This window comes from Myotis daubentonii, chromosome 6 (genome assembly GCF_963259705.1).
Source record: "Myotis daubentonii chromosome 6, mMyoDau2.1, whole genome shotgun sequence".
NCBI lineage: Eukaryota > Metazoa > Chordata > Mammalia > Chiroptera > Vespertilionidae > Myotis > Myotis daubentonii.
This window is the reverse complement of record NC_081845.1, coordinates 6,743,375-6,764,846: the sequence shown is the minus strand read 5'-3', so window position 1 is coordinate 6,764,846 and position 21,472 is coordinate 6,743,375. Positions and strand designations below refer to the sequence as shown.

Here is a 21,472-nt window from a genome sequence, read left to right as displayed (position 1 = left end):
CCCCCTTCCCCATGTGCCTCACACAGACACGTGTCTGAACGCTTCCCTCTGCTCACCGGGGCCTGCCTCCACCCTCTCAGCTGCCTGCTAGTCTTGTGATTGTTAATCCTCACCTGACTATATTTTAACATTGATTTTTAAAGAGAGTGGAAGGGAGGAGGAGAGACAGAGAAACATCGGTTGGGCACACCCCCCAACTGGGGCCAGGGATCTAGCCTGCAACTGAGGTATGTTGCCGGGGTCCAGCCCCAGCGGGTCCAGGGGTCCCCAAAGGTGTGGACGGAGTCGGCGAAGAAGGAATGACACAGAGACAGCGTTCAGTTGATCATCATAGCCGGGTTCGCTTGTCGGGGTCTCCAGCCAGGTTCTGTACAGGTACTCCAGTCAGGTTCAGTGTCCAGGTTCCAGTCAGGTTCTCCTGCCAATCTCTGTAGTCAGGTTCAGTCCAGGATCCCTTGCCATGTTCTCCCGCTAGGCTCTGTCTCTAGGCTCCGAGGCCAGTCCCGGTCCAGGATCCTCTGGCATGCTCTCGCCAGCGAAGTTCTTCTGTCTCTAGGCTCTGTGTAGGTTCTGTCTTCTGAATTCTGTCTCCTGAGTTCTGTCTTATAAGTTCTGTCTCTTGCTGTCTTGTTCTGAGTTCTGTGTGTCTGTCTGGTTCTGTGTTCTGAGTTCTGTCTCTTGAGTTCTGTGTTCTGAGTTCTGAGTTCTGTCTTGTTACAACTGTATTTATACCAGTTGATTCAATCCTATCAATCTCTATTACAAAGGTTAGGGCGTTTCTTATCTCCATTCCAGGGAGAAAAGATTATGTAGTTTAAGCATGATTGTTCGTAGTTAAAGGGATTAATTACCCGCCTGGCACTTAGTTGAGGGGTTTTATTCCCTCCCTAACTTCAGGGGAAAATCCCTACCTGGGGAAAACAACCTTTCTCAGAGACCTTGGTTAAAACACATAGTGCCAAGAAGGTGAGCAAACATATTAAGAACAGTATGCCATATATGCCAGGTCCCTTGAAACAGCAAGCATGGACCGGCTCCCGGCAAATTCCCCCTTTTTTTATTTTTTAAAAGCAGGCATTAAAAAGAAAAACCTCAAACGCTCTCTTGTATCCATTTTAAGAGTAGGATTGGCGCTTTCTGCTATTACCTGAGTCCTGATCTATCACCCCAGGGAGAGCTTGCCAATCCTGCACTTTCCCGGGGTGGAAAGGCTGCAGTGGGGTTAAGGATAAGGCTCCTTGGGCCTACCTTCTCCCATGCCTCTACATTTACCTTTCCGGCACCTTTCCTTCCTCAGAAAAGCATGGACGTATTTCTTGTATAAAATGTTCTGTCTGACTGGGAGTAACCTTAATTCCTCTGCTAACAAGCATATATGTTAAAAGATCAATACGGAGTCTTTTTTCTTTAGACTCAGTATGGCACATCTTCTTAATCTAAAGATCAATACAGAGTCTTCTTTCTTTGGACTCAGTATGGCACATCTTCTTAATCTAGGTTCTGTACTATCCACCTTCTTACCCTATTTATCCTCTATAGGGGGGTCTGTAGCACCCTGGTGGAGTCCTATCCGTCCCGAGTGTGGGGGTTCTCAATGGGGGGTGGGGCTTACCTAGGGGAATCCTGTTCCAGGGGTTCCCAAAGGTGTGGACGGAGTAGGCAAAGACTATCCACCCTCTTCCTATGGTGGAGTCCTATCCGTCCCGAGTGCGGGGCGCTTACCTAGGGGTCCCTGTTCGGGCGCCATATGCCGGGGTCCAGCCCCAGCGGGTCCAGGGGTCCCCAAAGGTGTGGACGGAGTCGGCGAAGAAGGAATGACACAGAGACAGCGTTCAGTTGATCATCATAGCCGGGTTCGCTTGTCGGGGTCTCCAGCCAGGTTCTGTACAGGTACTCCAGTCAGGTTCAGTGTCCAGGTTCCAGTCAGGTTCTCCTGCCAATCTCTGTAGTCAGGTTCAGTCCAGGATCCCTTGCCATGTTCTCCCGCTAGGCTCTGTCTCTAGGCTCCGAGGCCAGTCCCGGTCCAGGATCCTCTGGCATGCTCTCGCCAGCGAAGTTCTTCTGTCTCTAGGCTCTGTGTAGGTTCTGTCTTCTGAATTCTGTCTCCTGAGTTCTGTCTTATAAGTTCTGTCTCTTGCTGTCTTGTTCTGAGTTCTGTGTGTCTGTCTGGTTCTGTGTTCTGAGTTCTGTCTCTTGAGTTCTGTGTTCTGAGTTCTGAGTTCTGTCTTGTTACAACTGTATTTATACCAGTTGATTCAATCCTATCAATCTCTATTACAAAGGTTAGGGCGTTTCTTATCTCCATTCCAGGGAGAAAAGATTATGTAGTTTAAGCATGATTGTTCGTAGTTAAAGGGATTAATTACCCGCCTGGCACTTAGTTGAGGGGTTTTATTCCCTCCCTAACTTCAGGGGAAAATCCCTACCTGGGGAAAACAACCTTTCTCAGAGACCTTGGTTAAAACACATAGTGCCAAGAAGGTGAGCAAACATATTAAGAACAGTATGCCATATATGCCAGGTCCCTTGAAACAGCAAGCATGGACCGGCTCCCGGCAGTATGTGCCCTTGACGGGAATCAAACCCGGGACCCTTCAGTCCACAGGCCGACGCTCTAGCCACTGAGCCAAACCGGCCAGGGCACCTCCTAATCTTCTTGAGGTTAGTGTCCGTGGGCAGACCCTGCTGAGCTGTCCCGAGAGATGAAAATGCCTGGAAACCTTGGCCATTGAGTCCTCTTGCTCGGTGTCATCTGCACGAAGACAAAGCCAGCCCGCCTTCTAGCGTGGGTGCCCAGCCGTGCGCTGTGAATCGCTGACCTCGTGCAGGGCTGCTCTTAGGGACTGAGCGAAGCTAGTGTGCATTGGGTGTGCGTTCCCCTGTGGCAGGAGGGGGCTGGGGAGGCTGAGGTGCTGGGGCGGCTGAGACACGTTGCGGGTCTTGCAGACTTCCTGCCTTTGGACCTCGGCAGGCGCCAAGGACGCAGGCTGGATCCCAGCTGAGCTGCTGCCCCCAGCTCCCGAGTGCGTTGTTCTCCTTTCCTGGCCCGCGGTTCCCTGTGGAGGGACTGGGTGCAGGGCTGGGACGCGGTCAGTGCCCGGCTTAGTTTGCATTGGTGTCTGAAAGGCCATCTGATCTTTGTGGTCAGTGGATTTGTTCTTAATTTCCCATTTTCTGAGCTTCGGGGTGCTAGTCCTGCTCTTCCTGGTCTGTTCTGGATCCTCAGGGCTGACGTGTGGGGAGATGCCAGCTCTGCTGGGTGTGGCCGGAGGGAGCATCACTACAGTGGGGCACACAGAGTCCTGTCTCTCTCTGTTGCTAAGGACCACTGACTAGCAGGTGGAATGAGAAATGAAGCACAAATATAAGGGCTTATTAGGCTAAAAGTCGCCCCTTCCCCATGTGCCTCACATGGACACACGTGTCTGGACACTTTCCCCTCTGCTCACCGGGGCCTGCCTCCACCCCCAGTGCCAGTGAGAACCAGAAGGAAGGAGAGAAAACCAGCTCCCAGTGCAGGTGTGGGGAGGCCCAACGGTGAGCCCAGCAGTAGCTTGGGGTGAACCCAGAGGTGAGTGCCCTGCGCCGTGGCTGCCCTGCGCCGTGGCTTCCCTGGGCCGTGGCTGCCCTGCGCCGTGGCTGCCCTGCACCATGGCCGCGTGGCCAGCAGCGTGGGAAGGGAGAGCGCTCTGTGTCCGGGGGAAGGAGGATGGACAGCGGGAGGGACTCTTAGGGGATCTTGCTGGTGGTGACCTCTCCCCGCTTCCTCCCAGCCGTGGCTGCAGGACAGGGTCCTCGGGGTTTAGGTTAGGCCAGGTGTGTCCCTGGACAGAGCACACTGACCAGTGGGAGGGGCTGTGGCCACTGGCAGCGCGCGGGCTGACTGGGCCCACACACAGACACCAGTGAGGGCTCAGGCGCCGGGACTGCTGGTAGACCCAGCCCGGCTGGGGCGCGGGGACCACAGGAGGCTGTGATGTTACGCAGATGGTGGCGCAGGCTTGCGTGTTCTGTGCTAATATCAAATACACGTGTGTTCAGGCAGTGGCAGCATGGAGCCTGGGGACTGGTGTGGAAGGCGGGCTGCAGGGTCTCTGCTGTGGAGGCCGGGCAGCCGCACCCCTCCCCCGTCCTCTTCGGAGTGGGGACGGTCCCCCTGACTCACAGTGAAGCGGGAAGGATTCGGTCATTGAGTCCTTTTCTTCCTTTTCGCCTGGGTAACTGGCTTTCCCGTTCACGGTGCTGGTGCCCTTCTAGCTCTTTCTTCCCTCCTTCCTCTTCCACCTCTCCCTTCCTTCCTGCCTTCCTCTGGCTCCTGCTTCTCACTCTCCTCCACACTTTCCCTTTTCATCCTGTTCTTCTGGGGGGAAAATAGTTATCGAGAGTCATCTTCGGAACCCCAGCAGGAAGAAGAAAGGAGGAAGTCATGTGGAGACGGAACCGCCCGGCTGGGCTGGGGATCAGGCTGGGGGGTTGGCTATTAATGCTTTAACTAATATGCGTTTTTTCTTTAACGTCTAAGAGACATGGAGGAGTGTTAAATAAATAGCAACCCCCGCCCTCCCCCCCTAAGTGGCAAATAAATATTAGGTTGAGACTAGAAGGGGACAGTATTAATGATGGTGGTTGGACATCCCTGGATTGTTGAGCACCAATCATAACATTGGTATTTTAGCATTGTGAAAAATTTTATTTTCTGTAATTAGTAAAAAAAAAGAAAAGTGATTTGGGAGGGGGTGGGGCATGAATTTAAATTTTTATTGCAAAGAAAATGTTATAGAGCTCCCTTAGGTCAAATTGACAGCTGTCGGGCGGCCAGGGGCTGGCTTAGACCTCAGTGCAGGGCCCTCACCTGGCCACCGCCCATCAGCGAACGCTGCCCCTTGTGGCTGCTCACTGCTGTCTTGAAGGAACAGCAGGCACAGCCACATTCTGGTTGTGGTTGGCCACTGTTGGGCGCCATGAATCTTTTCTTTTTGCTATTTTACCAAGACCGGGGGTTGGTGCAGCTCGTGTTCCGCTGCTTGTTCATTCATTTTCACTCAGCCCATCTCACAAAGGCACCCTCAGTGCTCGCCCTGGCCACGCGGCTCACACTGTCATGTGAGGCCTTCGCGGATTTTGTGCACTTAGAGACCCTCGTCAGAGGGAAACTGGGTACATGAAGGTGTATTCAAGTCTCAGTGTTTTGTGTTTTACGCCTTTCATTACTCAGAGCGGAGTCTCACTTCTTAAAAAATGCATTTTTTTAAAATTGATTTCAGAGAGGAAGGGAGAAGAGGAGAGAGAGATAGAAACATCGATGATGAGAGAATCATGGATCGGCTGCCTCCTGCACGCCCCCCACTGGGGATGGAGCCCGCAACCCGGGCCTGTGCCCTGACTGGGAATCGAACCCTGACCATAGGTCAATGCTCAACCACTGAGCCACACCGGCTGGGCCGGAGTCTCACTTTTTAATACAGTCCCAGCCCCACAGTATGGCTGCTTTGACTTTAAAAAAAAAAAGTTGTGGAGGATTCTTCTGCGTCATATTGCAATTTCCTCTCTGGTCTCAGCTCCGAGTAGACCTGCGTGCCACTCTGTGCAGGGGCGAGGCGGCCGAGGGAGGACAGGCCGTGGAGAAGCTGCCCACGAGCCGTCACACGGGCACACGTGGGCGCGTGCACGGCCTCAGATCCCAGCCCCTACCTGCTGAGAGGAGAGGCTGGAGGTTAGTTTTGCAGCTTGGTCTCCTGCTGTCCTTGGTAACAGCATGAAGAACAGGGCCACCAGGAATGTGTTTGCCACTCACATGGGAGGCAGGAGAAGACGGAAGGTATGTGCTTCAAGCCCCCTCCCCGAGTTCTGGTTTTTTTCTCCTTTTCATTCTTTTGTCGCTGCCTCTCCTCCTCCTCCTCCCTCAGTTTGCTTGTTCCGCTTCCCGCGCGTCCCTTCTCCTCTGTGGTTCACCTGCCTTCGCCTCTAACCCGGTGCTGCCACCTGAATTCTCCCGGGTTTGCAGAACACAGATGTCAGAGGAGGAAGTGCTGCGATGTGCAATTGCTTCCACTTCTGGCCGGGCTTTGCTGAGAAACCACAGCATTGCTTCACGTAGGGGTCCTCTTCCTACGCCTCAGGCTGCTTTGAGCTGGCCTTGGAATTCTCTAGATTCCACCCCCTTCATTCAGTCACAGGATAAAGGATAGCAGATGCGCAGGGACTGAGGCATTGGGACGGGGCAGGCTGTGTCCGGCCCTCCTCTGCCCCCCCTCTCTGTGGCCCACGGAGGCCTTGGTAAGGTGGCTTTATATAGATGCGTTTCCAAGACAGAGAGCCAGTAATCTCAGGTGAGATTTGAAAATACTTTGCTATGTCTGGTGCTTTATTTTTTTAAAGATTTTTTTTTCAAGGTAGGGTTCCCCACTGGAGCTCCATTCTTGCAGAATTACATTTACAAAGACCCCAAATAATAAAAATGACCCCCTCCCCAAAGGGGTGAAAATGTCTTCCTAAGTGAACTTTTCGTACTCTTGTTTTGCTATTCTTTGCTGCTTTTCCTGCTCTCTCTCTTTTTGGGAGGAACATTGCAAGAAAAAAATGCACCATTCAACATCAGAAATAGTGGGTTAAAAAACAAGTCCAGCAGTAAGTGTCCTAATAGTGTCTGTCTTTCTATTTCCCAATATTTCCAAAATATTTGTATATATTTCTAATCTATCCAAAAGTATCTCCTAAGAGAAAGCTATTATATGGCAACAATATGTCAGTGGTGACCCAATAGAAAGACTGCTTGGACAATGGCAGAGTTACATTAAGAGCAAAGACAGACAGACGGCATCAGTCTGTGTCCCAGTGGAGCCCATCTGTGAGGGTTGGGAGACCCAAGGCTTAGGATCCAAAGGAAGGCGGACCAAGCCAACCAGACGGAGCCAGCCGGGGACACAGCTCTACTACAATCCAGAAGCTGATGATCTAAGGCGCCAAGTAATGTTAACGAGGAGCTGGAATGGTTTCCTGAGCCTCTTAGATCTGCTCTGGGAGCTGAGTCCTTGGTCTGCCCTGCCCTGAACCAGGTGTTGCCCTGCTGTTGGTTTTCTAGGTTAGGGACCCGGGAGCCCACCTGTTACCACCACACAGGAAAGGAAGGAGGAGTCACCGGGGGGCAGTCTGGGCGCAGGTAGTTGGGCAGACAGGTCCGGTCAACAGTGGACACAGCCTGAGCTGTTAGCACGGGTCCCCCTCTCAGGGTTCAGCTGTAATGTCCTCAGTCTTCTGTCTACAGCATAGTCTTGCCCAGAAAGTTGGTGGCTAAAAAATTTGTCCAAGCTCTAGTCTGTCAAGAATTTGATTAGAGTTGGTGTTATCGACACATTTTCTCTTCAAATAAAGCAGTGATTTTCAACCTTTTTCATCTCATGGCTTATACAAACTAATTACTAAACTTATGTGGCACACCAAAAATATGTGTTTTGCCGATCTGACCCAAAAAATAGGTGTAATTTTGATTCATTCACATTGGATGGCTATTGTTGTAGTGGTTGTCATTTTTTTTATTTGACAGTCTAAGGCAGGGGTGGGCAAACTTTTTGACTCGAGGACCACAATGGGTTCTTAAACTGGACCGGAGGGCCGGAACAAAAGCACGGATGGAGTGTTTGTGTGAACTAATATAAATTCAAAGTAAACATCATTACATAAAAGGGTACGGTCTTTTTTTTGTTTTTAGTTTTATTCATTTCAAATGGGCGGATCCGGCCCGCGGGCCGTAGTTTGCCCACGGCTGGTCTAAGGGAAAAGAGGTTAGTGCCCCTGATTAAATAGTCAGATATTACATGTTTTAAAAATACTTGTGGCACACTGGTTGAAAATTGCTGAAATACAGTGACAAAGACAGAAAAATAATCTCAACTCCTAGAACATTCTAAGACTATGTAATATTATAGACCTTTCCTGAAAAAACAAACAAACAAACCAAACAGTTCAATAATATGGCATCAGTGGCCAAGAATCAAGTCAAAGACATAACTCTTGAATAGAAATGCTGTGTGTAAGAAAATCGGCAGTAAGCACGGAAACCAACCAGAACGCTCATGTTAAATGGAAACGTTCACCATTAAAGGGAGCGTAATTGTCAACACACAAGTTCAAACGAAGTGATGTGATTCTCAGAAGAAAAGCTGGTTAGAAAAAATGGAAGGAAGAGAATAACAACGAAGCTGAGGCCCGACATAAATGCCTGTGGATGGAAAGTGGGTGGAGGGGAGTGAGGTAGATAAGAAGCATCATAGCTACATGTGCTTTCCACAAACAGCGAGCCGGAAGACGCTGGCTTAGAGGCGTCTTTATCCAGATGAACATTGAGGATGAATGTGCAACGATATAGGTACTATATCACAGAAAGAATTTAAATATAGGTCTCCGTGCCCACGTCACAGGAAAAGCAAACGGAATCATCCAAAAGCAACACCAGTGAAAACTGTTAGAGAATGTAAGAGTCGTTTTTCTGAGGCCTGGATCCGAGCCGGGTGAGCCGCAGGTGTGTTTGCTGTTGTTGGCACAGCTGAAAGCGTGCTACACCCAAGGGTTGGTGCCTTATGTGAAGTCAGATGTCATCTGTAGTCTTTGGGAAAAGATACCAAAGTCATTTTTAAATTTATATTTTACTCACGGGAAAAATTTCAGAATAAGGTTGCATAGATTATTCTGAATTTTAGTTCAGACCTCATTTCAAAAGGAGAATCTTTTTTGTTCTGGGTACATCTCTGTCAGGGGTTGGTGAACTTTTCCTGTCAATACATGAGGCTCTGGCAGCCACTCAGCTCTGCATTTCAATGTGGAGGCAGCGTGGACAGCTGGCAGGGGAATGAGCACGGCCGAGTGCTAATAAAACTTGGTTTCACTTTTGAAGTAGTTGTTCAAAGCAGCAAACTCCGGCGTTAACCTATGCCGCCATCTTGGTTCTCCCCCCCTAAAACTTTATCTGCATCAACACGTGGCAGCCTGGCTTTGGCCCTGCTCTCAGGCTCCACCCTTACCTGACCTGTGTGTGGCAGGTGGGGTCATTGGTCTCTATGCCATGCTTTTGCATTCAGAAGTCGGGAAGATTCTGGCCCACGCCCATCTCCCTGGATGGGCAGGTTTAAGGTGACCTTAGAAGTAAGCCGTGTCTTTTTCTCTGGGTGAAAGATGGAAGAGAAAATGCAGGCCCTGGCACTGGATATGTAGACAGGACGCGCTGTTTTGTGTAAATTACATAAGAATGACATGGAAACATCCAACATTGTATGGGAAAGATGCCTGGGTATGTGGAACGCTGTCCTGGCCCTGACACCTCCTTGGCAGGGAGAGCATGTCTCATTCATTCCCGAATTCTCACCAAACTCGAGTTAAATAAAGAACCAAGCAGAAGGCAGGCAGCAGGCCTCGTCCACGCTGGCTCCGGCTCAGCGGCTTCCTCCGAAGAGGGGCCTGTGGTCTGGGAGCCACAGTCACAGGTCCCCCCTCCCGGCACACAGCTCTGCCCAGCCTTCTCGGGCTGTGCCACTGGCACACAGGATTGCCCGCTCGGCACACGCCTGCACACGCCTGCCACAGCAGTGCCCTCTGCCTGCTGGAGGCTGCCTTCCCTATAGATGTCCCCTGGCCACCACCACCTGCGGCCTTTGCACAGGGTTTGCCTTTTCCTCCTCTGCCCCCCATTCAGCTGCAGCCCAGCCTGCTGGCCCTCCACCCCCACTCCGCCCCCTTTGTTCCTCCCTGGAGCCCTGACACGTGTGGCTGAGATACTGCGCGCTCCACTTCCTGTCCTCTGTCCTTGTCACCTCTCTGCCCGTGTGAGGTTGGGGTCTCCATCTTTTGCTTCTTAGCACCGAGCACCGAGCCCCGCCTAGAGCAGGCGCCGAATGAAAAAACTGCTGAATAAATGAAATTGGGTTGTTCTGGCCTTTCCTTCAGGGAACTTGGAGGAGATGTATTCTTCTGCATTTCTAAAAATAACAGAACTTGGAAAACTGAACTCCCTGTGCAAATTACCACTGTCACGCCAGGCCTGGCGCCGTGCGGAGGCCCTGCACGCGTTGCTCCCTGACCCTCTCCAGGCCCCGGTCGGTCGGTCGGTCGGTGAGCCCTGCTTCACAGGGGAGGCCCCAGCCGGGAGGAGCGGGCCCAGGCTGCTGATGGCACTGGTGTTTCGTGGGGAGGCTACGGACCTCGGGCAGCGTCCCGAAATGGGTGATGCATGTGTCAGGGTCGCCGAAGGAGGTAGCGTGCGAGGCCGAAAGTGGTAAAGAATTATAAATGCATTAGGTCATCTGGAACCCAGATGGGCCGAACCCCCAAATGACGCCAGCCCCTAGGGATGGGGAGCCGGAGGTTTTAAAGGACTCCAGGAGGGCTTTTTCAGCAGGGAACTCTCTGGGCGGGTCCAGATCCTGGGAAAGGAGAGGGGAGAGAGAACGGTCTTAGCCAGTTGAGGGGAGACAGGCTGGCTTTGCCCCATGTTCTGCCAGATCCTGGCAGGGGTCGGACCTGCAGAGAGCTAGATGGGTCCTGTGCCATCAGGGTCCGGCCGATGCCTCCTCGCCCCTCATCAGTACAGTCTGGGCAGGGATTAAATGTCAGCCAGTTCTGTGAGACCCCCTCCCACCTGTCCGGCCGAAAGCAGGCACTCAACAAATGCCCGCTCCCTTTCCTCCTGTCCCAGGAGGTGACTGAAGGGTGACTTCTTGGAATAAGCCCTATCGCTTTTTCATCAAGGAAACTGACTCAGAAATGAGTCCATGAAGGGCCAGAACTCAGGGCTTCTGCATCATGTCTGTGCTTTTCACCCCATCCGCACACATACGTGTAAAAATATCTCAGCCGAAAGTCACTATTCCTAGCAATTGCGTATCAGAGACACCCTGAATTCCACCTTCAGCAGGCCAGTGTTTGTAGCCGTCACTGAGAACGGAGGACTGAAACAGCCAGGTGAGCCTTTCAGGCGCCGTCTCAAACCACATTTACAGCCACCCGTTTTAGGGCCCGGCCTCCTTTTAGACCCCAGGTAATCCTCACGGCGCCTGTGGGCAACAGCCCACCAGTTTGGGGCGAGGAGGCTGGGTCGCACCTGAGCACTTCACTGCGGCACCCTAGAAAGAACACTGGCCATGAAAATCTCGCCTAAACATTCCCTCTTCAAGTTCATCTTACCAGAAGTGTTCGAAAAATGAATTCTGATTTTCTAAAACGGCAAGAGACGTTATTTTTAAGGTCTCGTTATTTTAACACTGCATTGTTAGGTGTGAATTTTGAATCCCAGCCAGGCAAAGCTGTCATCTCACCAGCTGCCATTTCACTTATGGTGCACTTTGTCAGATCTTATTTTATACAATATATGTGAGTTTAATATAGATTCTATAGAACTGGAAACTTTTTCAGGACTGCAGAATTATGTTGTCTGAGATTGTGGTGCAGAAATACCAGCACAGAGATTTCAAATAAGTGAGTTTTAGAGCCTGAGTATCATTATCTTGGATTGTTTGGCTCAGTTAGTAGAGCACCAGACCCGAACTCCAGGGCCACAGGTATGGTTCTGCCTGCTTCTGCCTGTCTCATGAGCTCAGTCCACACACCTTTACCTGGCCATCCTTCTGTGCAGACCCTGGGACAGGGTGATCTGGCTGGAGGTAGCACCACGCTGGCGAAACCAAGCAGTGTTCGCCACGGTGATGGGTATACCAGTTGTTCTCACCTGGCTACATGTGATCATCACTTGGGAAACTTCTTTCAAATGCCCATACCTGGGGCCCTAGAGATTCTGGTTCAGTTGGTTTGGGCAGGTGTATTTTTTAAGCTCCCAAACAAAGCCAGTATGTGGCGACCAGGGTTGACAGCCACTGGAGAGGAGGAGGACAGGATTGGGGGGGGGTTGTTACATGCCCCGGTGCTCCGTTAGGATGCTCATGTCCCGGGAGAGAAGGAAGCCCCTTTGGGCTGCTCTGCCCTCTTTGGCGTTTGCTCTGTCACTCAGCTCTCAGGGCACGACTGAAGTGTCGGCGTTTCTTCAATAATGAATCAGACGATTTCATTGTTTTACACATAAGACATTTTGATAGATCAAGTTGCCTTGATTGGAGCCTTACGACCCACATCTGTTTTCTTGTCCTTGGACAGTTTACCCAGAATGAATGTGTTCTGACAGGTGTTAGCAGAAATGTGCTTGTGTTCACAGCCGAGGACAAAGCTTAGTGGATCGTGTGTGTATCCAATCAGAATCATTCGTACTTACACGTGGAGCTTTTGGAGAATAAATTCTATTATATGTGTTTATATGTCTAGCTGGAGGCTAAGTGCCTGTTTTTGGTTGGTCTGACTTTTGTACCAAGACTAGTATGAAAACAAGAGAAGCAGTTCTGTTTAAAGAGCCCCAGGGCCTGGGAGTTCTCATCGCTGACACCTGCGGGGGCCTCACTCCCACTGCACCGTGGCTTATCCTGTGGTCCTTCTTGGAACATGCTCCTTCCATGACCAAGTTACAACCCACTTCCCCGCTGGAGCCTTCCCAGGCGGCTCCTTCCAGAGAGACGCTTCCGTTGGTTGAGGTGTGTGACCTTTCTCATCTGTTCCACACAAGCTTGTGTTCGTTTCCCGGCTGCCTTGGCAAGCCTCTTGCAGAAGCAGCCTTCTGTTTCTTTGGAGGCTGAGCAAGCCCGTACCCGTGAAATTGACTTGAAAGACTAGCCCGGATCAGTGTTGAGTTTTATTGCTGAGGTAGATTTCCATCTGCTGAAGACACTGTGTTGGGGGGAGGGTAGGTCAGAGAGGGAGAGAAGGGAGGGCAGGAGCACCCTGCTTTCTCTTCGAGGCCCTGTAGCTTCTCGGGGGCAGCTCGGATAGCAAGCACTCACCGCCCACTGAGGGTGACCAGCGTGCTTGTGGAAGATATTCATGCTCTGAAATATCCAAGCAAAGAGGATGAATTCAATGCGTATTAGGAGATGCTGGACATGTTCAGCTTCTTACCCTAGACCAGTGGTCGGCAAACCGCGGCTCGTGAGCCACAGGCGGCTCTTTGGTCCCTTGAGTGTGGTTCTTCCACAAAATACCGACTTCTGCGCATGGACCACGAAGTTTCAATCTCACTGTATGTGCACGCCCACACATGGTATTTTGTGGAAGAGCCACACTCAAGGGGCTAAAGAGCCGCATGTGGCTCGCGAGCCATGGTTTAGACAGAGTGACAGAGATCAGGCGCGAAGCCATTGAAACCAGAGGGTTTTAGTTGAGGGACAGAAAGTTGCCGTGATAGATGGATATTAGTTATTTACATTGGGACTCAGCTGCTTTGTTAGTCAATAATATTTTCAGGGCAACAGAGGTGACAGAACGCTTACTGTCAACCAGCCTCTGAGCTGGGCTCTGGGGGCGGCAATGACAGAGAAAGGCGTGGCCTGCCCTTGCCGGCTCACAGCCTGGCGGGTGCTAAGCTGGGCCGGGTAGAATGGAAAGATAAATAGGCATTTTAAATGTAATCTGATGGTGCTCCAGGCGCTGTGGAGGCAGGTAGGAGACCTTTGGAAATTTTATACCGCCAGCCGAAGGCAGGAGCATACAATGGGTTCTCCTGGGGAAGGCCTGATTGCACTGTGTGTGAGTCTAACTAGGACCCTGCATTGAAGGTTGTTAGTCCCCGGACATCTCTGCTCCTTCCTGCCTCTCAATCTGAGATTCTGTTCCCGCTACTTGGAATGAGACTTTGGCTTCCCCAGCCCCTGGTTCTGGCTCTTGGCCCCTCTGAGGTTTCCCAGAGCCCGTTCACCCAGTTCTCCCAGGCTTGCCTGTCACCTGCTTCCTGTCTGTGCCCTGGGGGTTCTGACCCTTTCAGGGCAGGGACCTTACCTTCCTGTAAGTCTGTCTCTGCTCTCCTTTCTAGCTTCTACAACAGCTCAACTTTCACACTTTGCAACTTGGTGCAAGACTGCAGAGCCAATGCTTAGGTTTGAGGGCAGAACCCCAAGTCCATCGAAGCATCCTAAATGTACTAAGTCTAAATCTAACGCGCCACAATTAGATTCTCGGCTCATTCCTGCTGTTTTACATGGGAGACTGAGCTGTGTCAGGCCAACCACTGAGGGGACAGAGTAGACCAAAAGGGGCTCTTATTGTGCCCTTAGTGAGCTGGGACATGATCTTAGAGCAGCGGTTGTCAACCTTCCTAATGCCGCGACCCTTTAATACAGTATGTTGTGGTGACCCCCAATTTCATTGTTACGAATTGAACATCATTAAAGCATAGTGATTCATCACAAAACAATATGTAATTATGTATGTGTCTTCCGATGTTCTTAGGCAACCCCTGTGAAAGGGTCGTTCGACTGCCAAAGGGGTCGCGACCCACAGGTTGAGAACCGCTGATCTTAGCGCAACCTCAACAGTATTGTAGTGAGCCTATGCCTCCTTCTCTAGCTTTCATACTACAGATGCACCTACTCACCAGCCCGCGACAATGACAAAGCATTAGGTGGAGATACTGAACGGTGCCAGCTCAGACCTTCCCCGGCGGACGCAACCAACTGCCCATGAGCTTCCCAGGCGGGGATGGAGACACTGGTTATGTCCTTGGTGGGCAGTGGATAGTAACGGACAGTCTCCTGTACATTTCCCACTCTTGTCCCCTCGCAGAGTGCCGAACAGATCGCTGCGCTGTGTAGGAGTTTTAACACCACCCAGGCCACCAGCATGGAAGGACCGCGGGAGGGTCAGGACCCACCTCCGAGGCCCCTGGCCCGCCACCTGTCAGACGCGGATCGCCTCCGAAAAGTCATCCAGGAGCTGATGGACACAGAGAAGTCCTATGTGAAGGTAAAGGCGGGGGCAGAGCATGCTGTCCTCTCTCTTCCGGTCTGTGGTGACCAATGGTATGGCGGCAGGGGTCCCCGGGTGACGCCATCGGGACCCCACCATGCACTGGAAGTAGTGAATTGCTGCAGAGGAGGGAGGGAAGGGGGAGAGGGTGAAAATGCTTTGAGGACTCGGAAAAAATTAGATCTCGGCTCATTTGTTACCAAGGTAGCTTTCACTATGGAAACAGATGTTCCAGTTTGTGCGATCTGTGCAAAGGAGTCTATGCCGGCTTAGTACCGGGGGACGGAGATCACTTTGGGTCAGCAGTTCTCAACCTGTGGGTCGCAACCCCTTTGGGGGTCGAACGACCCTTTCACAGGGGTCGCCTAAGATCATTGGAAAACACATCTATATATTGTTTTTGTGATTTATCACTATGCTTTAATTATGTTCAATTTGTAACAATGAAATTGGGGGTCACCACAACATGAGGAACTGTATTAAAGGGTCGCAGCATCAGGAAGGTTGAGAACCACTGCTTTAGGTGATGAGGAATGAGGCACAGCTGGTTTACAGGCGACCTCTGAGACAGGCCCGCCGCCGCCTGCCAGGTCCCACCACGGATGTCCCCTCATCACGGGCATTCCCACACGGCCGAGGGGGCTTTGCTGAGTCTCTTCAGAGCCCAGAGAACTTGTTTGCCTCGGAAGCCCCTAGTTAGTGTTGGAGAAACATGAAGGATACAGGAGCCGGGGAAGGCAGTTCTTTTGCTTGAAGTATTTGCCGAAGCTTTGGAACTATATTGCGCTCACTTGGTTGGCTGACTGCTGAGGGCAGCATGGCACAGGCGGCGGGCTGAGCATGCAGGCCTGGCCCAGCCCGGTCCACCGGAATGGCCTGGGTGGGCCCTCCCTCTCCCTCCTCTGGGCTCTGAGACAGGTGTGCCCTTGTGGCAGCTTTGACGTGCAAGCCCCGAGTTACACCTCGGTATGCACACACACGGCTGTCACCTTTCTCCTGACGAACTGAGCTTCGCCTTTCACCAGTGTCACTGTCATTTTGTCTGGACTATACCAAAGGCCCTATTCAGAGAGCTCAGGAGAATGACCCAAATCCCTTCCGTTGGTCCCATAGGGGAGAAAGGAAAGCTATAGAGATGACGTTTTCATTTCATTTCCCGTTACGTCTTGCCCCACATCTGAGGGGTGGGGAGTGAGGTGAAAATCCAGGGAGTCCAGACAAGATTCTGCATCCTCCTGGGAGCCATGGTGACCCTCCCCGCAGCCCTGGGCACCGTGTTTGAGGCCGCAGAGCCCTCTGATAGCTCGAGGCTGGTCATGAGCTCTCACCAGGAGCCCCAGGCCCTTTTTATCGCTGCTGTTGCTTTTTACTGTCAGGCCACGCGCACTGGGAGGGCCGTTTCTTCCTGATGCTGGGAGAGCGGAGATGAACGTGATGCGTGAACCTGCACTTGGTCCTCTCTGGGCCTGGGTGTCGCAGTCTTTGGCCCCGCGGTCAGTGCAGACCTGCCCTCGTGTGGCTGTCCCCTGGGCAGCATCGGCTGGCACGGGGCATGACAACAGCCGGCCACTCTCTGACCAAATGACCAGCACCCACCGTCTCTTGTGATTCACACACATCTTCATGTTTTAATTTCTTTTTGCTGCTGACATTTAACATGGAGTTTTACTTGTTCTTTCATCTAACCTGGATCTCTGCATGCAACTTGGAAATTTCAACCTGTGTTCCCTGGGCTGGCTGTGATTCAGTAACTGCTCACGTCTCCAGCTGCTGAATGGGTTGTGGTTTTAACCTCTGAACCCAGTGAGCAGCAATGACCACTTTTAGGGTCAAGATGAGCGGTAATGGCCACTTTTAGGGTCGAGAATTTCAACAAGACACAAGCTTCATTGTTCCTAATGGGAGTCGGGAGCTGTGGCCGGGTTGCTGGAAACTCGTGGGTATTTTAGAGACGTAAGTGCCAAAGACTCTTCTGTCTTTCAGGATCTGAGCTGCCTCTTTGAATTATACTTGGAGCCACTTCAAAATGAGACTTTTCTTACCCAAGATGAGGTAAATAATCACCTTCCCTCTGTTCCTTAACCACTGACTAGTCTCTCTGCCCTTCCGTGGATCTCCCAGGACAGTGATGGCGAACCTATGACATGTGTGTCAGAGATGATACGTGAACTCATTTTTTTTGGTTGATTTTTCTTTGTTAAATGGCACTTAAATATATAAAATAAATATTGAAAATATAAGCCTTTGTTTTACTATGGTTGCAAATATCAAAAAATTTCTGTATGTGACACGGCACCAGAATTAAGTTAGGGTTTTTCAAAATGCTGACACGCCGAGCTCAAAAGGTTCACCATCAGTGTCCTAGGAGATTCTATCTACTGGTCCCCAAACGTCCAAGACTTCAGAGTCTTCAGAGAAACCCCAGCGCGGCCTCTGGCGTGAAGCAAAGTGTATAGCACAAATGCAGGACCGTCCTTTGTGTAGAGAAGTTGTGGCCAAAAATTACTTTTCCATGTACGACATTTTAAGGTTAAATCACAGGAATTACTTCCTTCCTACTTTCTTTCATCCCGCCCCCCCCACCCCCAATTTGAATTCTGAAAATTTTACATCCACTTAAAAACTTATTTTAGAATTATGGGGACAAGCACTGTACATTCTCTGTGTATAAAGTGCCCCAGAATGAAGGTGCCATATTCCATAAAGGATGTGCTTCTGCCTGCTGTTGGCGAGTGACTGTGACCTGTCGGGCTGCGCAGCGTCTGAGTGGGTCAGACCTGTTGCTAACACCCTCTTCAACTCCCGTCTTCACACAGATGGAGTCGCTCTTCGGAAGTTTGCCCGAGATGCTTGAATTTCAGAAGGTGTTTCTGGAGACGCTGGAGGATGGCATTTCAGCGTCGTCTGACTTTAACCTACTTGAAACCCCCTCGCAGTTTAGAGTAAGTGTTTTGGACGGCAGTTTAAAGCAGAGAGTGGTGGGACAGCGCAGAATCCCCCCTTGAGGAAGGATCTGCTGGACTGGACTATCGATGGGATAAACTTAGTGCCTTCATCGCAGTTTCCCCCGGGCATGTGGTGACAGTAGACCACAGCTTTGTCCTGGAGTCTGTGCTCAGGTGGTTGGAAATCTGCACAGCATGATTTCTGTGCCAGGCGCCTGGGTGCAGACCATATCCACACCTTCACTCAAGCCACCTAAAGGGTGTGCAGGCGATGGCCTCTGACCCCGGAGCACTCGCTGCCTGATTCCTCATCCACGTGGTAAACTGTTCTGACCTTCTCTCCTACGGAGGGAGCCCCATTTCCAACATGAGCGCCGGCGGCTGGCAAGAAGCCCCTGCAGGGAAGGCGCAGACAGCATCATGCCTCTGAGTAGAACCGGCTTCATTAACGCACCTCTTAGCCCATTTGCTGGTACATCCCCCTTTGTCAGAGGCGTTTTTGTAGAACTTTCTCATGTCCTTCGATTGCACACCCTGCCAATGGGATCCTCCACCGGAAAGTTTTCAAACTGCAGCTCTGCTAGGGGAGCGCCTGGCTGTGCTGCGCTCGGGGCAGTCCCGGCTTATTCCAGTCCAGCGGGCGCCAGCTCGAGGCCTGAGTGTGTTAGTATCTGAAAGACAGGGCCCCGGAGACACCAAAGCAGTCAGATGCCACAGACACCCACTAACCCATGTCTGACGGACTTCTCCACCCCTTTCTAGAAATTACTGTTTTCCCTGGGAGGCTCTTTCCTTTACTACGCCGACCACTTCAAGCTGTACAGTGGATTCTGTGCTAATCACATTAAAGTACAGAAGGTTCTAGAGCGAGGTAAGTTACTCCTAACTTTTGAAGCTGTGTTTTTTATATTTTTGGTTGTTAACAAAGAATAAATTTGTACCTAACAAGGAGGAATAAGTGCAATTTTAAGGGATCATGTTCCATTCTTGACCTTGAAACTGGTAACTTTTTTTTCCCCCCAATCTATTGGTTAAAGTCCTGAGAGCACAGATGTTGCTTTGCCACGTGTCACTTTGCTATGAAATTACATCTAAATTATTTTTCACCAAATTCCTTGATCTAAAAACTTGGAACCATAAGCCCCTGGGTGGGGGTAGAAAACGTACAGCATTTTCTTCCTTCTTGTTAATCTTATTCTTAAGCCCAAGAAATCACTGTGAAACACCACCATCAAGCTCACAAGCAGTGAGCTGAGTAAAATGAATGCTTCTTTGGTAGAACTGGGGGAAAACTCACACGGTTACAGCTCACATCCTGCCAATGAAGTACCTTTCATCTCTCCACACTTTTATCATCTCACTTGATCTAACTGGCTTCAACTGAAGACTTTTACTTTTTTAAGTCCAAGTAGACTGGGTAGTTAACCCTCATCGCTCTTCCCTTTAGCCAACAACAACCATTACTCTGTGGAGCTGACAGATGCCTGAGCTCTGGGTTCTGAACTGCAATGGGTCAGCTGGTGGGCACATGGCCAGCACATAGAGTGGGCAGGCCAGTCTGTCCAGCCGGGAAAGTGTATTCAAACATTTGATGATGACAGTGACCTTCTTTGGTGTAGAGGTGTTGGAGGGCGTCTTTGTGCTGCAGTCACCATCTTGTATCATAAACTTGAAGTTCAACTTATTCCTGTAATGCCTAAACCAGGGACGCTGAACCGAGGCTCTTCTAGTACCGAGGGCTTCTTTCAGTCACTGCAGACCTCTCTAGGTGTGAGGTTAGAGTCTCTCAGATGTCTTCCTCCCCCATTCTTTGGAGTCCTCATTGCTGGGAGCAGAGACAAGAGGAGGAACCATCAGTGATGCAGACACAGGACTTCAAGCTCAAGGCTGTGAGCAGTAGTGACGCAGTCCTTGAGGAGAACACCAAACAAATGCAGGTCCTCAGGAGTCCGCTGTGCTCAGCTCCTGCAGTGGAGAACAGCTTATGGAAACACATGTAATCCTATTTAGGTTCATCTGAACTGTCTCCAGGAAGGTCACCAGGCTTTCAAGTGTACTTGGAATATGAACCTACTGAAGCTTGAACTGTGATAATGTCATAAATTTTCAGGATGAAAATGGCTCCCCCAGCATTTGAACGCCTTCTCTAGAATTAAGGATGGCCTCCTGTGACCGTTCTCATTGTGATTTGCCACCTCTAGAAGCCAGTGAATCAGAGCGCCCCTCCATGACGGAGGCCCATGTTTGAGGAGGGCTCTATATTTGAACTCTGTTAATTGTGTCCAACAGGGTATTGGCAGCCAAGCTAAGTTCCAAGCCTTTCCTCGCTGTCATCAAATGCTTCTTAATGGCATTGTCTGAGAGGACCCAGAGTTTGCTGGTCAATGCTTCTTTCTCAGAACCTTTAGGGATTTTCCTGACGCTGAGTGTTTAACCAGCTCCATGATTCAGCTCGGCCACTTGGTGTAGTTCCAGAACTTCAACCTGTCCTGGAACAGGCTCAGGTTTAAAAGGGAGGCCGGAGTGCTTCACATTCACCAGATCCAGCCAAGATCTGTCTTCTCTAGTTCTTCACACAAAGACCTGACTCCACTGGGATTTCCTCCCAGCGCACCAATGGTCTGCTCGATTCCTCCATCATGAAGAAGGGCCATCTCACCATCCACTGCATCTGACAGTCTCATTCAAAATGGCACTGCATCTCCTAAAAGGTGTAGACTTTGCCTTTGTAACAAAACTCCAAAGAAGGGTAGATCTTCATTCAAATTGGCTGAATTCCAAATAGCTGGTCAACCAGTGCCTGCAGGTGGGATCCAAAGCAGTAGTCGGTGTATCCACTGATGCTTTTGAAACTAAATGCCCTCGGATTCTCGAGCACACCCTCACGACACTGGATACACAACAGAAAGGCAGTTCTCACCGCCCCTCTGGTGGGAGGTTTAGATTGCTCAGAGCTGGAGAGGTGAAGGCTGCAGGGCATATCAACTTATTTTAAAGGAAAAAAAGATACTGCGTTATGAATAATGCAATAGGTAACCATTTGTGCTAGGACTGGAAAAAGTACTGGTTTATTTTGCTGTATGAATCTTTAGGGGAGTATGGATAACATTGTGTTGTGGCTTTAGGATTGTTTGACCTCACTCGTTAGGTTCCTATGACAGTCTCTCATGGGCCAGTGTACCCTTTGGTGTGTGGACTGTGCTATTCTGATAGTGAGTAAGCTCCCTTTGCCTGCGGGAGCGGTCAGGCTGTGATGCTGAGTCCAGGCTGACAGCTGGGTGCCTGACCCTGACGCACTGGGGGCTTACTCAGGAGTGGCGTTGGGACTGTAGATGTGCATGATCTGTAACTGCATAGAAACTGAACGAAGTAGAAGTGCACCATCCCGCTGTGCTAAGAGTCTTCCATCCATGTGCTTGCAGCCAAAACGGACAACGCCTTCAAGGCCTTCCTGGATGCCCGGAACCCCACCAAGCAGCACTCGTCCACGCTGGAGTCCTACCTCATCAAGCCCGTGCAGAGGGTGCTCAAGTACCCCCTGCTGCTCAGGGAGCTGGTGTCCCTGACGGACCACGACAGTGAGGAGCACTACCACCTGACAGGTGAGGACAGCGGGCGGCCGGGCCGGCCAGTGCCCTCCGTGTATTAGAAGACATTTCTCAGCACTATGACTGTTAACCTTAGTTTTACTATGTGGGGAA

At 50.8% G+C, this 21,472-nt stretch overlaps 1 protein-coding gene across 7 annotated transcripts in view; it reads left to right on the top strand.

The window, feature by feature from the left end:
- TIAM2 (TIAM Rac1 associated GEF 2) overlaps positions 1-21,472 on the top strand; it is a 162,854-nt gene that overhangs the window by 131,680 nt on the left and 9,702 nt on the right. For 6 of the 7 annotated variants that reach the window (XM_059699972.1, XM_059699968.1, XM_059699973.1 and 3 more), the window contains 5 exons: positions 14,644-14,823; positions 16,810-16,878; positions 17,643-17,768; positions 18,534-18,642; positions 21,194-21,373. In XM_059699972.1, coding sequence (XP_059555955.1) covers positions 14,644-14,823; positions 16,810-16,878; positions 17,643-17,768; positions 18,534-18,642; positions 21,194-21,373 — 664 coding nt within the window. Of the gene's footprint in view, positions 1-5,602; positions 5,819-14,643; positions 14,824-16,809; positions 16,879-17,642; positions 17,769-18,533; positions 18,643-21,193; positions 21,374-21,472 lie in introns of those variants that run through there. The other variant, XM_059699975.1, reaches the window with a different exon arrangement.